Source organism: Aricia agestis, chromosome 12 (assembly GCF_905147365.1).
Source record: "Aricia agestis chromosome 12, ilAriAges1.1, whole genome shotgun sequence".
Lineage (NCBI taxonomy): Eukaryota > Metazoa > Arthropoda > Insecta > Lepidoptera > Lycaenidae > Aricia > Aricia agestis.
The window spans coordinates 4,136,180-4,153,220 of NC_056417.1; the positions used below are offsets into that span (position 1 = coordinate 4,136,180).

Sequence of the window (17,041 nt, forward strand, 5' to 3'; positions counted from 1 at the left end):
AACATTCTTGATTCTTTTTTCACATTTTTGATTCACAATAAAATATATTTTATTATTAGTTTATGAGCATCTTAAATAAAATGCTTATAAACAGAAGGTATGATAATAATATTATATTAAAAGTTCATGCGTAAAAGTTCATTTGTATGCTACAGAAATTCGCCTTGGAAAAGATAATTTTTTGCCAGTCTTTAAAATAAAAATCCTTGACTCTAGAATATATATTATTTCGTCTCGCGCTTTGTTTTTTTTTTTTATTGTTTTCGGTGATAACGTTTCGGTACACATCAATAATTACAAAAGTCTTACACAATGTAAATATTCATGAATCACTCGTAAAAACTAGGAATCTTTAGATTTTAAGTGTTACAAATAATTTGTTTTGATAAAGTATATTGTAATGTAAGTAATAAATATACTGACCTTTTAAGAGTTATTTTATTTAAAAATAATGCTTCATAATAATGCTTTTGTTGAAGTGAATTTTAATAGTTATTTTGGAAGGAAACAATATGTCGAAGAAGGGTTCGATCTGATATCTATATCGATTTATTTTATTGTGTTTTCCGGTTGCACTAGAGGGCATTATGCGACATAATGCTCAACGTCGAATGTTTCAACTACAGTATAGGTCTACCAGAATCTGACGGCAAAAAGTGAGAAATTAAATACCGGGGTAAGTAATTGGAATAAAACATTTTGATATTTTTTTTCCTTATAGCGGCTTATTCTGTGTGTGAAACATGCAAATATAAAAATTTATCCAATGATCAAGGATATTTTTTGAAAATCTAACATCAAAACTAGCCATCAGATTCGGTAGACCTGTAGGGTGAAGCCAAATGAGCGTAATTTGTGAGTTGTGAGCCGCAGAATTTCGGCTGGCAGAAATTCTGCTGCATTCAGTTTCATACAAAAGTCCTATTTGATTCACACGAGCGTAATTTTGTGAGTCACGATTTGTATGAAAAGATATTTACGCGACCGAAATTCTGCGACTAACAAATTACGCTCGTTTGGCTTCGCACAATCAATAGGCCGGTAGAAATCGACACTAAAAAACCCTAAATTCGCAAAGCATGATGTAGAGCTGCATTTTTGGTATGTTGTTTGGATCAGTTAGGGTGATGTAAATCCCAATTTGCAACTTCGAAAAAGTTGTGCTCGCTGCGCACCACGTGATAAACTGCGAAAATTTTCGACTTTTTTCACGTTTTGCTCTAAAAGTCATAAACTATGCGTTTTCGACAAGTAACATTCATTACATAAATGAAGCTAATTAAATTGGAAACAATTTAAGCCTAATCACAGCTCTCTAAACCTTATAACAACTAAGCTGTGGCCCTTCAAAGATGGTCCGTTTTTCCCGGGGATTTGAAATTTTTAGTTTTGCTCCCGTTTGAAGCAAAATATTGGCTAAACCGCTCGTTCTATGAGAAGGTCGTAAAATACAGTTGAAGTACATTTAATTTTCTTCCATTAGAGCACAGAACAAAGTCTGTGAGACAAACAGTTCACTCACGATATCTGAAAAACAAAAAGAGTGTAGAAATAGATTTTTAAAGAATTGAAACAGAAGGCATATAAAATCATAAAAAGGATAATACTTTTTCATTTGCAGGCTAGGTAAATCAACAAAAGTACAAAATTTGACAAAGTAAAATAAAAGTTTATACGCAAATTGAATGTTTAAGAAGCTGCAGTCACTCGGCGTTTTTTTTGGTTGAGGTTCAATTTCTCCTTCCTCCTCAGGTTTGTCACGTTCCTCTGGTTCGTTAAGCTCACTTTCCTGTTCTTCATCAGCTTCCTCGGGATCATTATCATCTTCATCTATCAAAATCAAGGCGACGTTATCGCATGACTTTCCTGAGCAGCAGTCAATGACTTGCCGTCCCCATGTATCACCTCGACGACTGGCTGCATCGAGCATTGATTCCCTAGCTGTCATTGATTCTACTTTGATTGTTTTGAAGCTGGAGAAACTCCTCAGAGATTTCCTCCGCACAAAGGAAACAAATGCTCCGAAGATTCATAGGGCCCGATGTTCTAGAGGTTGATGGGTGAGGTTGTGGAATTGGATCGCCTCCACGACGCCCACATGCTTCAATATTATGCCCAGCGATGAATCTCTTTCTGCAAGCATCGTGAACACTGACTTCGTCTAGCTTTTTCAAAAAAAGTTCATCATCTTTGAGGCCACGCTCCACACTCGAGTTAATTAGAGTTTGGATGCCACGTTTTTTACAATTACCACTGTACTGTCACCTTCCTTGAGTGCCAGCCGACACACAAAGCAGACTCCCGGTGGAACCGACATTTTTATGACTGTTTAGCCTGACTTCGTTCGCGTTAATAAGATAATAGTTTTTTTGGCTGCTCCCCTGCGTTACTGGGTAGGCTACTTCCAAGTACTATCTTGTGCGAAAATTAAAATGAAAACATAAGCCCGAAGGCATTTGTTTAGTTAATGGGAGTTTTAGCCAGTTTACACTGTTAACTGTTGTTGTGGAGGTACTCCCAACTTATGTTTTGATATATGCAGATTGTGAGTGATTGTGTTGTGCTCTAATAAAAGAAAATTAAATGTACTACAACTTTATTTTACGACCTTCTCATAGAACGAGCGGTTTAGCTAATATTTTGCTTCAAACGGGACCAAAACTAAAAATTTCAAATTTTCGGGAAAGACGGACCATCTTTGAAGGGCCACAGCTTAGTTGTTATAAGGTTTAGAGAGCTGCGGTTAGTCTTAAATTGTTGCCAATTTAATTAGCTACATTTATGTAATGAATGTTACTTGTCGGAAACGCATAGTTTATGACTTTTAGAGCAAAAAGTAAAAAAAGTCGAAAATTTTCGCAGTTTATCACGTGGTGCGCAGCGAGCACAACTTTTTCGAAGTTGCAAATTGGGATTTACATCACCCTAACTGATCCAAACAACATACCAAAAATGCAGCACTACATCATGCTTTGCGAATTTAATGTTAATTTCCACCGGCCTACAAGCACTCTCAAAGAAATTTTTTCACGTTCCAAGTAAGCGTTACAAATTAGAACATTTTGGCATTGTGACCCACTGAGTCAAATTATGCTCATATTGGAAAACACGCATATATCTACAATCAACTATATGTATAATCAGTAAATAAAAATGAATTTTGAATTTCGTAAATCTTCTCTAAAAGTCGAGAATGGCTGAACCGATTTGACTAATTTTAGTCTTGAATATTAGTGGAATCTTAGGGAAGGTTTATATTAGGTGGGAAGTGATATCTTAGCGTACCCTAACAAATATATTTTACGACACTTTAGTAAAAAATATTTTGTATCAAATGATTTTGTTACTTACATAAAAAAAAACTTTATTTTTGTCATATAAAAGAGTGTGTCACAAAGAGGTTAAAAACTAGTTTGTCGTTTGTCGGTTGTTTGTCGGTACATGAATTCATGAATGTCATTAAAATCAAATTAAAATTTTATCACAAACATCCAAATTTACATACACTTTTCAACGCCTTTTTGGTGCTTACTAAATAATGTCTAATTCCCAAATTTCATCACGACGTTTAGGATTTTCTGTCTCCAATGCACCTTTTATTGGTGGACTAATAGACTACATTACAAAAAGTTACCAATATGTGAAAAGTAAGTCTTTTGTCCAAGGAGAGATTTTGCATCAGAAAAAGAGCCAAGTGTCTCTTTCACCATTCTTGATTATAACTGCTTTCCTCCTTGGTGTGGTTACCAATGTGAAGTTTGAAGTGGGTACCATAATTACTGATGAACCTCTGAGTAATGACTTGCATAATATTCTACTGAGCAAAGAAGACAATTTGTATACCGATGATATAGATGTTTCGAGTGAGTATATTTTTAACCCCCGACAAAAAAGAGGGGTGTTATAAGTTTGACGTGTCTGTCTGTCTGTCTGTTTGTCTGTGTGTGTATCTGTCCGTGGCATCGTAGCATCCAAACGGGTGGACCGATTTTGATCTAGTTTTTTTTTGTTTGAAAGCTGACATGATCGAGAGTGTTCTTAGCTATAATTCATCATCATCAGCCTGCTCCAATCAGGGTTTATCTGGTTCATGAAAGGCCGTTAGCAACTTGTAGTCGTTTGATGGGTTTTATATTTCATTCTAGTTCGTGATATTTGTGAATATACAATATACGTATGTAAACTATGTATACACATAATAATGGAAAGTTGACCTGGTGCTGCAGCATCACCTGGTAATCAATAGGATATCCAACTCCTCGCCAACTAAGAGCAGAGGTTTCGTGTTTGGGCTCATTTTAATTGTGACAACCAGTAAGAAGTAGATAAAGTATAAATAGTAAATATTTACATGCTGCTGCTGCAGCATCACCTGGATTCTATAGGAACCGAGCTTCATATTTGGGCTCATTTTAACGGCCTCATCGAAAAGGACATTGATAGATGGTAATCATGAGAATATGATTCTGTTGATAGGAATTATTCTGCACTATAACCAACACAAGTTTAAAAAGTATGAAATAAAATAAAATTAGGAAATTAAAAAAAACCCCCGCCAAAACAACTTTGAAAAGTAATGAAATAATATTTACTGCCTTTAAGTTCAAATGATTCCTAACTTGTGTAAAGTAATACTTACTTAATTATTTTAGTCCATAATTGTTGTCAAGGTGTGTCGGGGGACCGCTAATGTAGATGTTTAATTTCACTTAACAAGTTTAAGGATCAATTCACAGCGATCTGAATCGAGATAGGTAATCAGCGACTTGGCGGTTGTAGGTTGTATTGTAGTTTACTTGGCGGTCCCCTGACACACCGTGACAACAATTATGGACTAAAATAATTATTAGGTACTTTACACAAGTTAGGAATCATTTGAACTTAAAGGCAGTAAATATTATTTCATTACTTTTTAAAGTTGTTTTGGCGGGTTTTTTTTTAAATTTCCTAATTTAATTTTATTCTTATTTATTTCATATATCACTACAAATTATAAAACTTAAGGAATCGTAACTCCCATACTATTACCGTTTTAAATTTGGTTCCTTTTGATCTGTCATGTAACGTCAGCCTAGTACCGCTCAAGGTCACCTAAATATTGCAAATGTACTGAAATGTGTACCTAAGGTACACTTTTTTGACAAGTATTGTGGAGCATGTTTTTTGACGGAGTTACTTTTCCTTAGTTTTTATTATTCGTAGATATATCATATGGAAGCCAAATAATGCTTCTGGTTCAGTGGTTTACAGCTTGGCTCTCGACTCGAAGGTAGTTGGTTCGATGTAATGTAACCGTATCGTATGGACTGTTGTAATGTTTCGCTATCGATCCATACTAATATTATAAATGCGAAAGTATCTCTGTCTGTCTGTCTGTCTGTCTGTCTGTCTGTCTGTCTGTCTGTCTCGCTTTCACGCCAAAACTACTGAACCGATTGCAATGAAATTTTGTACACAGTTATTCTAGAGTCTGAGAAAGGACATAGGCTACATTTTGATGTGGGAAAATATCTTATTTCCATGAAAATATCGATGAAAATGAATTCGCATTGCGCGTGGCCAGCGCTCATCCCGGGGGTCCTGGGTTCGAGTCCCGCAGGCGGAACAAAAAGTTTTCAATGTTCCTGGGTCTTGGATGTGTATTAAAATAAAATTTCAAAAATCTTAAATATATTTTATGTATAATATTATAAAAAATCCAGAAATATATCGATGCAATGAACATTTTAGTTCTAATACGATTCAACAGATGGCGTTTTATTTTTTACTTTATTGTAACATAGAACTAATCATACTTATTAGTTAGTATGTTTTTGTTTATAGTTTTTAATACGTTAGAACATTATGTTTAATAATATTATCACTTGGTATAATAATAATCAATCTATCTTATCTTATAGAACTCCTACTGCATTTCTAATATATGTGACAAGTTGACAACAGAAGGCGCTCTAAAATAAAGGAGTTCGAGTGTACCGTGTTGGCCTATATTCCATCCAGAAAATATATCAATGCAATCAACATTTTAATTCTCATATATGAAAACAGATGGCGTTTTATTTTTTACTTTATTATTGTAACAGAACTAATCATACCTGCTTTACTATATAATAATATTGTTTTTATTCATAACTAGCTGTTGCCCGCGACTTCGTCCGCGTGGACTTTAGTTTATAGCGCGCGGTGTCAACAAAATTTGTGTCAAATTTAAAAACTTTTTAAAACCCTGGTAAGTGGTACCCCTCTTAGGGCCGCGTTACACCGGAATGGCAGCGCTGAAAGTGCTCGCCTCGCCGCTGCGATGCGATGTTATAAATGCGAAAGTATCACTGTCTGTCTGTCTGTCTGTCAGTCTCGCTTTCACGCCAAACGCCAAAAGTATCTCTGTCTGTCTGTCTGTCAGTCTCGCTTTCACGCCAAACGCCAAAACTACCGAACCGATTGTAATGAAATTTTGTATACAGATAGTCTAAAGCCTGAGAAAGGACATAGGCTACTTTTTTTACTGGAAAAAAGGGTTGTAAGGGGGTGAAAATGCGTAAATTTGTTCAAATTAAGTTAGTTCCAACATTTCTTAATAGATGGCGCCGTGCGTCTTCTACATCGCGATGACGCTTGCTCAAAAGTCTTCCTATAAGACGTGGTATCATCTTACATTTAAGTTTCGATTTTTTTCGATTGTTATATCTATTCTACGGTATTAAATAACTCAGTACTTTATCTGTGCAGTGACGTAACCTTAAATCTATCAATGATAAATAGTTTATGGGTAAAGTTGTGTAATCGGAGGGCTAAATAAGCTTTAAAATTTGGCATAAAATATAAAGTTTAATATAAAAAAATGAAATACTTATTGTGTGCACACTGCACAGCTGTATTGATTTAAGGGGTACCAGGGTTTTTTTATAAAAGCTTTTGACACCAATTTTGTTGACATCGCGCGCTATAAACTGAAGTCCACGCGGACGAAGTCGCGGGCAACAGCTAGTATTTAATATTACTTACCTATAACTGCGAAGGAGTATATTCTGTCTGTAATTGAATGGCCAATTTCAAGATGTCCCTAAGTCCGTTTTTAAAGTTTTGAAATATCAAGCCTCAAACATTTCGTTTGCTTCTCAAAACAACACCTTATATCCTAGAACTATAAGGTGTTGTTTTGAGAAGCAAACGAAATGTTTAAGGCTTGATATTTGAAAACTTTAAAAAAGGATTTAGGGACATCTTGAAATTGGCCATTCAATTGAAGACATGAGTTGAAGAACAGGATAACTAAAATTCTGGAACATACGGACATTTACTAATTTTTCCCTTATAATTGGAACAAACCTTATATTTTATATTATTTTATCTACTTCATCATCTGGCTACACATAAAATACACAGTTTTTGTTATTTAAAATCATTTTCCAGCCCTAAAGTCTCCATTTATGCAAAAAACGGCAATTTTTACTGTTGTGTTCTTCTACTTCAATTATTTCTTTATGGTTAAACCGCTGAACCGATTTTGATAATTTGGTATGAACTTTGTCTCCCAGGAAATGGCATAGGATAGTTTTTATTGAAAAAAAAGCAATGAATTTCAGCGCATACAAAATGTTATTACATTACACCTGTTAGGCCACGTGTTAGACATTACTTTATTAATTTTAACCTTGTGGTATCCTTAGGTTTTAAATACACAAACATATTATCTGTCTCAGAGTTTTTAGTGGGTTTTTATATGAATCCTAATTATAACTTTGTTTTCAGAAGTCATGTTATGTCTCGAGGCATCAGATGCTATTGCAATCATCATCAGCTCCAGTCTGGTATGGCTGTCATCATATGCGGTAAGTTAATACCCATCCATACTATATAATAATTTAAATGCGAATGTGTCTGTTTGTTACCTCTTTGCGCCCAAACTGCTGAACCGATTTTGCAGGGTATGGCGATTTAATAATAATAATAATATAATATCTATGGACGCTTCACACCACGTCAGTCTGGCCCCGTGCTAAGTACCTGAAGGACTTGTGTTACAGGTACCAGACAACGGAAATATATTTAATACTTTTATACAATACATATATTTAAGATTTTTATTATATGATACACATATTTAATACACATCCATTACCCAGGAACTTGGAAAACTTTTTGTTCCGTCGGCGGAATTCGAACCCGCGACCCCCAGCTTGAGCTACTAACGCGCTCACCACTGAGCCACAGAGGTCGTCAAATTGAGTCCCGGGAAAGGACATAGGATAGTTTTTATCCCGAAAAAATGTACGGTTACCGCGCGTTGGACGAGTTTTTGCGAAACGGTGTTGCGGGTGTCCTTTAGTCAGTCATAATATTTTCTTGCAAGTCCCGGAGAAGGTTAAAACGTTATTGACCCTAAGCTACACCGCTCTTTCTTTCGTGCATTAAGAGGGCTACTGACCCAAAAAATTAAACATCGTCCTTCTCTCCTCACACTCACGCCCGTCTTTCATATGCTAGGTGAAAAAGGACGACGCGGAATCATCGGCAAGTTAGTTGCGGTTTTACTATGAATAAAAGACGAACTATAATGAATATGAAAAAAGTATTTTGAGCAAATTTAGGTTTTATCAATGCCTTTTTAGATGTTAAAAAAAATTAAAGAAAAGACAGCAAAATTCGAAAATCCAAAATGTGTCTACAAGGTACAAGGTTTTTTTGTAGAAAAGAAACTATCGTGCATTTTTTCAGTTAATCGTGTTTTCGTCTTGAGCATTTAATCGTCATGAACTGAAGTTACTTGTGTAAAAAAATCAGTTTTCTAGACCTTACAGATTTTGAGATCTAGGTTTAAGTATGTAGTCAAGTTAGGGTCAGGTGCATTCAATTATTGCTTTTTGTGACGCTCCTATTGCGTACCTTCCGAAACGAGATAGCATTATACTCTTGTGCGAATGAAAAAGACAGGGAGGGACAGATGGCGATGGGTCGGTATTCAGTGGTTGTATTTCTACCATAAAGTTAATATACCTAGCGGAATAGAGAAAACAAAGGCCTGAGCAAGAGAGATGTCACTATCAGTAACACTGCGTGGTAAAAAGAGACGTGTGATACATGACAGCAGCACTCTTTTTTTGACGTCCAGTCGGCACGTGCCGCACGTTGACAATTTAATCTCAAAGAAATCATGTTCAATCGTGCTTGTGTAAGTGTATACGTACAAATATTTTTACACACAGATGAAACCAATTTCGGTTTCGTTTGACAGCTCGAGATTGTTGCTCTATTCCGCTAGGTATTAATATACCTTACTTTATGATTTCTACAGGCCCTGCAGCGTCCGTACTTTACAATCTCACCTAGGTATATCAGTTTCAAAATGGCTGGATTAGTTTAAACTGATATTGGGAACATTACATAATACATATCTCTTCATTGTAAATACAGTAATATAAATGATAAAAGATAAGTTATGTTATGAGCAAATTATATATGATAGGTACCTACTTGCCATGACTTGATTTGCCCCTTTAGCGTCCTTAAAAAATATGGAAAAAAACGATTCTATAAAAAGTAATTTATTCACTTACATCAGTCTTGTTATTCGCGTTTTTTAAATCAGGCACGATATTTTTAGACCTTTACAATGGCTTTTCCTGTATTTTTACCTTCTAGCATACCTGTGAATGCATCGAAAATATTCTCAAATCCTTCTGTGACATGATGGTGCGTTTTCATCTGTCCGTTTTTGATCCATTTCGTGATATCAGCGAAAGCTTCGGGCCAACGATTTTCCGGTCCGGCCCATCTCTGCACCAGAAACCCTTCGACTTTTAGTTGTCTGAACACCAAACTCGGCTGAAGAATTGTTGCTTTGGGCATTTTCCTAGGATCCTCGTTGTAGGAGCTAATGCTGCCGCAAATAGCGACTCTTCCAAAGTTCCTCATCCTCCCAATAATGGTGCTACTTATTTCACCACCGACGTTGTCGAAATAGCAATCTATCCCTTCGGGGGCAGCGGATTTCAGTGCTGAACCGATGTTAGCTGTTTTATAATTAAATGCTTTATCAAAGCCCAGTTCTTTCTCCAAGAATTCCACCTTGTCATCTGATCCGGCGAATCCGATGACTTTGCATCCTTTGACTTTGGCGATTTGTCCTACTATGGTGCCCACTGCGCCAGCAGCACCGGTCACTGCAACGGTTTCGCCAGATTTCGGCTTGCAAATGTCCAGGAGACCGAAGTAGGCTGTCGCTCCAATCATGCCGACTGCGCTCATGGCGTACTCATTTGGAAGACCTTGTAAGTCGGGGAGCTTGTAGAAGTCCGAAAAGGGATGGCTACTTGTGTTGATCACGCTGTAGTCTCGCCAGCCTTTGAGCGAGATTACTCTGCTTCCGACTGGGTGATTTGGATCCTTGCTTTCTTGGACCACACCCAACTGGTACCCATATTGGGTGTAGGGTAGCTTGCTCCTCAAGTTGTATGCTCTCTGGTAAGGGTCGACGCTGATCAGTTCTGCTTTAACCAGGATCTCTCCGTCTTTCAACGCTGGGAGCTCGTGCTCGACGATATCAAAGTCGGATCTCTTCGGAGGTCCTTGGAAATAGTTTTTCACTACATACTTTCTTGCGATTTGCCTCTCAGGATTGGACTGAAAATAAAAAGAAGAATACATGGGGAACAGGGATTGACGATAAGTTACTATGACTAATTATAATTATTAGTGTCCGACCGAAACTGATTTTTCAACCGAAACCGAAACCGAACTTTCGGCCGCACGCTCAGTTTCGGCCAAAACCGAAACCGAAACCGAAACTTCGTAAAACATTTAAAATTACGATTATTTACTGAAATTTATTGATTTTTAATATTAATTACAACTTTTTAAACTAAAGAAAAACCACATTGAATTTTTTACTTTTTGCGACATTTCTTAAAATAAATATTACTAATCTTAGACTCAAATATTCCCTAGAAACTTTTTGTACTACATTCCGTCTTTTTATACGATTCCAAGTAGGTGCGATTTCACCAAAGATATTGAACGCGCTTAGCGCACACTAACCGGTATAAACACGTTTATAACACTTAATTGAATTTCACCAACATAAACTAAATACGTTCACAGCAAATCCTGTCAGTGTAGTGTCATGACAGATCGAAAAAAATAGACGCAAAAAAGACGACAGTTTTTACAGATGTGTTTGGTTAGCTTATTTAATATTTATCGTTTCTTGCTATTTTCTTAAAAAAGAAACAACGTGACAAGGCTCCAAGATGATAAAAACATATACAAATCATCGCGTGACGTAACGTAAACTAAGATTTATTAATCGCGATTAAGAGAAGAATGTAAAATCTATTTGAAACAAAACGAGATTTACGTCGCCATATAAACGCGTTCATTGTTCAATGAACTTAGTTTAATAAAACGAAGTTTTTAGTGTGATTGTTAAAATTCACCTTAATGTATTACAACGTATGATTACCCTAAAAAACAAGAAATAGAACGCGCTTAGTGTATACTAAATCGGTTCTAAATGCGTTTATAGCACCAAATTGCATTTCACCAACATAACGTTCACAGCAAATCCGAGTTTTGTATTCAGAACGTCCAATGTTGTACGGATAAACTTTATAAAAGCCGTTTAAGCCCTGTTAGTGTAGTGTCATGGTGAATCAAAAATCATAGACGAAAAAAATGTCAAGATGACATGATGATAGATGTGTTTGAGTAGTTTATGTATCGTTTCTTGCTTTTTTGTTGATAAAATGACGTAACTAGACTCCAAAATGATAAAATCATCGCGTGGCGTCACATAAACTTAGATTTATTAATCGTGATTCAGAGAAGATTATAAAATCTATCAATCCAGAAGAAACAAAACGAGATTTATATCCCCGTAGGAACGCGTTTAATGAGAACTAAGTTTTACAAAACGAAGTTGTGTGATTGGTGAAATCCTCCCTTAGACATTAACGACGTACTACCAGCTGAAAACACAATCAACTGTAGTACATATATTATTTTTATGGGAAACATGGACACGACCGCGGTCGAAGTTCAAAACGAAATTACTAAGCGAACTTGCAGTTGGCGTCACATTTTTTTTGCTCCAGAAGGCGTTTTGAGGGCCGCAAGAGTGAAACTTACGGGGAAGTGGGCTAGATCTTAATTCTAGCAGGGTAGGAACGGTCTAAGAGATTGTGTGTCCATAGTTAAAAGTTAATTTTATAAAATTATTTTAATAAAACGCGTGGTAAAAGGAAAAGAGTGAGGCGAGATGATTTAGTAGATAAATTTCGCAAGATATATCCTAATATATCCTATAATCAAACAAAATTCTTAAGTAAATGAAGTTCATACACAATATAATCAATTTATTACAGCTTTTACTAAATCGTTTGTTTGGGAAACATTATTAAAATAGCACGTAATTTGCCAACAGTTATGTATATTAAATAGAGATGTGCCGATCATGACTTTGGACGACTAGCCGATTAGTCGGCTACAAAGAAGCCGACTATTCGGCCGACTAGTCGGCCAAGCCGATCATGGTTTCGGAAGTTTCTGTAACACTTTTTTTTCTGCTGATTCGCGGGTAAGTCACACACGCCGCCTGCGAAGGTCAGATCGTGTTGTTTACTTCGCGTACGTTACTTTTTTTATAATACAATTAATGGTTTTGAGGAAATATTTCATATACTTACATGCAATCTTGATCTAATAATACATACCTAATTTGTTGTTAAAAACTATAATATTAAAAAATATTTCTTTACTAGCAAGTAATTTCAGAAACAATCATTTAATTTTAAGATGTGTTTAAGACTTATGAAGTACATTATGAAACACATTATAAATATTAAGCGTTTTTCTATATTTTTTGCTATAATTTCAATAATTATAGCAAAAATTAAAAAAGTAATAAGCCGGATAATCGGCCGACTAATCGCCAACTAGTCGCCGATTACAAAAGTGGCCGGATAGTCGGCTTTACCGACTAGTCGGCACATCTCTACAAAATAAAATATATTTTCTGTGATCTGTCATAGTCTTCATTAAATTAAAGTTAAGCAATGATTGAATGTCTCCGAGTTCGGCCGTAAGTGCTTAATTATTAGTGACCGACCGAACTTTCGGTTTCGGTTTCGGTTACGGCCAGTTTCGGCCAAAAAATCTAGTTTCGGCCTTAGTTTCGGTTTCGGCCAAAATATAGCCGAAACTTTCGGCCCCGCCGAAACTCATGCGTCGTACGGTAAACTTCGCAGTTAACTCGTGCTTGCTTGCCAGCGAGGCCCGGCTCAGTTCGGCACCATCTATTTAATCGTGTTTTGAGATTATGTTTTCCACATTTGTCCCAAATCAAAAATTAGCTCTTCGTTTTATTTTCATTAAATTGTGTAAACTTATTGTTATCGAAATTATATTATTATAAATTTTATTTCTACAACAAACGCAGGCTTATTTATTATTAGAGATGTGCCGACTAGTCGCCGACTAGTCGGTAAAGCCGACTATCCGGTCACTTTTGTAGTCGGCGACTAGTCGGCGAATAGTCGGCAAAAAGCGCCGACTAATCGGCTTTTTACTTTTTTGCTATTATTGAAATTATACTTGATTTTTATTTATTTTAAAATTAAATGAAGTGTTTCTGAAAATACGTTACGAAAACTTCCGAAACCATGATCGGCTTGGCCGACTAGTCGGCCGATCAGTCGGCTTCTTTGCAGCCGACTAATCGGCTAGTCGCCCAAAGTCATGATCGGCACATCTCTAGTTTTTAGTATTACACAAATCAAATATTATATCAAATCGTTTACGTTAGCTTACGACACATATACTACATTTTTTGTTGTTTTCTAGAAAGTGTGTAATTTAGCCATAAAATGATTTAATTATGAAAACAGCGTTATAACAGTCATCTTTGAGATTTTTTTCTATCGAGCAGAATTTTTCAAATTGTGTACTGATATTATATACCTTTGCGTATAGGAAATGTTCTCAATTTTAAAACGGTACTTATTTTATACTTAAACTAGCGACCCGCCCCGGCTTCGCACGGGTAAAAAATATATAGCCTATGTCACTCACTGAAAAAATGATTAAAATCGATTCAGTAGTTTTTAATCTATACTAATATTATAAAGAGGTAATCTTTGTTTGTTTACTCATAGATCTTCTACTACTACTCGACTAAGAGCTGACGACCAAATCAGTCATGTAGCTTCAGCTGTGTTAAAACTCCGTTAGCTACTTCCCTGAACAACCCTTTCTGATAATCTGCGTGCTGGCAGGCCGTGGGTGGTGGGTGTGGGAGTGGTGGGGTGGGGAAAAATGAAAAAAATATGACTGTCTGTCTGACTGTATGACTCCAGGCTGTATCACAAGGACCAAGGACAAGTCTATCTATTGATAGACTTCTGAAATTTATATCTATAGATAGACTTCTGAAATACGGAACCCTTCGTGCGTGAGCCCGTCTCGCACTTGGCCGGTTATTCTTTATTATCTATGTGAAAAAATTATAAATTAACATGTAGGTACCATCGCAAACACTATTAAGTCGCTGAAACTACATTCCCCACCCCACTACTTCCAGACCCACCGTCCACGGCCTGCCAGCACGCAGATTATCAGAAAGGGTTGTTCAGGGAAGTAGCTAACGGAGTTTTAATACAGCTGAACCTACATTTTTTTTCTTTTTTTCCCCACCCCACTACTCCCACACCCACCGCCCACAGCCTGCCAGCACGCAAATTATCAGAAAGGGTTGTTCAGGGAAGTAGCTAACGGAGTTTTAACACAGTTGAAGCTACATGGCTGATTTGGTCGTCAGCTCTCCGTCGATACTACTGATAGATCTATATTACTACTCAATAGTCAATACTCTGAATAGATCTAAACTCCTCTGCCGCGAGCGCACCCCCGACCCTGCCTTGGTAGCAGCGCCCACTTCGGGCGTAAATCGCAATATTTTAATTTCGCCATAACTTCTAAACCAAACGTCCAATTTTAATCAATCAAAGACCAAATATTGTCTACATAAACTGTACTTAGAGATGAAATAATTTATTTTGATAAGGATTATTAGCATGAGTAAATTAAATGCGTTTAAATGTAGTCCAAAAAATCAAGATTTTTAAATAAAAAAATGGTTGTTGTGCCTCACTTGACATAGATAGGTATAGTGTGTCGCGGACATTTTTGTAGATATTTATGAGATCTACATTTATTTAGAACATTGTATGGTTCTATATTTTATAGTTTAGGCAGCGTACGCAAAATAACTAAATTTTCTGGTTCTTTCCGAAAAACTGAAATATCTTACGGAACCCTATATTTTCCAAAATAAAAAGTAGCCTATGTTACTCGTAAATAATGTAGCTTTCGAATGGTGAAAGAATTTTTAAAATCGGTCCAGTAGTTTTCAAATACAAAGCCTATTCATTACAATTACCTCTTTATAATATTAGTATAGATAATGGGATTTCCTTTACTAAAAACGTGTTTTAAAAAACCCATTTTACGTAGTTGCAACAACCACAGCGCCTTAAGTACCGGTGCAACACCGGTAGTAAGTTTGGAATAAGTTTGCTATACTCACAGTATGGAAGGACCGATTTCCAGGCTGTACAGCAGCAATGGAGCATTTCAAACAGTTTTGGAAGTGGCCATTTCTCACAAAAGTCATCAGTGAATTGTTCATTTTTAGGGAGGTCTTCCGTCTTCGTTTGAAACTGTAAACAACGCATTTTGTTTTTATCTAAGTGCACTTTGAACGCAAGTCGTTAATATAAGTACTTAAAACTTTACGTGTTAATCATTCACCTTTATTCAATAGTTCGAACAGTCATCAGTATTTATTAATTTTACACATTTTCGAATGAAAACCATAATATTTAATAGAGTTTAGTGAGTAGTGGCAAAAACATGTTCTTCGTGTAACTAAATCACAGAAAAAAAAAACAAAACCTACCTTTGACCGATATCTCAAATTCCACGGTTAAAAAAATAAAACAGAACTTTGAACAGAACGTCTTGCGTCTTTATATCTCTGATGAAGCAACTAAATGTGCTAAATATTATGTACACTGCCAGCACACTGCTGGTGATATTTTCAAGTTCATTGCTCTGATAAAGAACTGTTGCCACTTGCCAGTTAATAAACATGTCCAACAAAAATGGTGGATTTTATACTCACAGTAATCTTGCACAGTGCGAGTGTGGGATTTATAATATTATGATACCTACTGTTTACTATCAATACTACAATGCTATATATTTTAATGTATAGATAATGTTACGTTACAGACGTAAATGCAAATCAACCCAGATTTTACTACAATCATAATCATAGATATTAAATATGTAGTAATTTAATGCTTGTAAGTTGTAACACTAATGCCGCGGCCGCACATGCGTTTATCGTCGCGAAGCTTCGTGCTAAAAACGATACCATTGGACGATTTGCGTGTACAGTTCTTCTTCTTCTTCTTCTTCTTTACAAATGGCCGACTCAGTGAGTTGCCAATGTCAGAGTGGTTTGAAAGACTTTGCTCTATGAAATGAAGGTCTGGTGAAGTAACAAGTGTACGGTTAGTCAGTTACAAGATTACCTATTTACAGAAGTTGATTGACCTAAAACAAACACAAACACAAATGTTAGTAGAAACATCACAATCTAATATTGTTAACCCGAATATATGTACACAAAATTTCAATAAATGGGGTATCTACATAAGATAAAACCGATTTAAAATTTATAGGGCGAGGAATGGAATTGGGAAGATAGTCATATAAGGACGATTGGTTTATGCGTGTACAGTTCAACAAGGCTTTAATTGAATCTGTCAATGTCAGTCAATGTGCGCTGCTGGTAAAGGAGAACTGTCAAAAATGACGTTTTTGTATGATAGAAGCGTTAGTTCCTTTTCTCGCCACGTTCATAAATAGCCTTGTCGAACTCTATGATGTATCCAGGATGTGTCACGTTGTATGGGCGATTTTTTTTCTTAAATTTCTTTACTTATTAGGAATTAAAATTTGCCTTGGACTTATATGATTA

General features: G+C 36.1%; 2 protein-coding genes across 2 annotated transcripts in view; one reads left to right on the forward strand and one right to left on the reverse strand.

The window, feature by feature from the left end:
• Positions 1-3,483: 3,483 nt before the first annotated feature.
• LOC121732771 overlaps positions 3,484-17,041 on the forward strand; it is a 33,673-nt gene continuing 20,115 nt past the window's right edge. The window contains exons 1-2 of the mRNA XM_042122740.1: positions 3,484-3,863; positions 7,753-7,832. Coding sequence (XP_041978674.1) covers positions 3,539-3,863; positions 7,753-7,832 — 405 coding nt within the window. The 5' untranslated portion in view covers positions 3,484-3,538. The remainder of the gene's footprint in view (positions 3,864-7,752; positions 7,833-17,041) is intronic.
• Positions 9,526-15,957, reverse strand: LOC121732768 (prostaglandin reductase 1-like). The gene is made up of 3 exons (XM_042122736.1): positions 15,953-15,957; positions 15,581-15,713; positions 9,526-10,623 (listed from the first exon to the last, which is right to left on the reverse strand). The coding sequence occupies exons 2-3, from the start codon at positions 15,680-15,682 to the stop codon at positions 9,601-9,603; spliced, it is 1,125 nt and encodes a 374-aa protein (XP_041978670.1). The 5' UTR covers positions 15,683-15,713; positions 15,953-15,957; the 3' UTR covers positions 9,526-9,600.

Coding starts and splice junctions, on each gene's coding strand:
- LOC121732768 (XM_042122736.1), bottom strand. CDS start 15,682: ATGAACAATTCACTGATGACTTTTGTGAGAAATGGCCACTTCCAAAAC. Junction 10,624..15,580: donor GAAATCGGTCCTTCCATACT/GTGAGTATAGCA, acceptor TTTTATTTTCAG/TCCAATCCTGAGAGGCAAAT.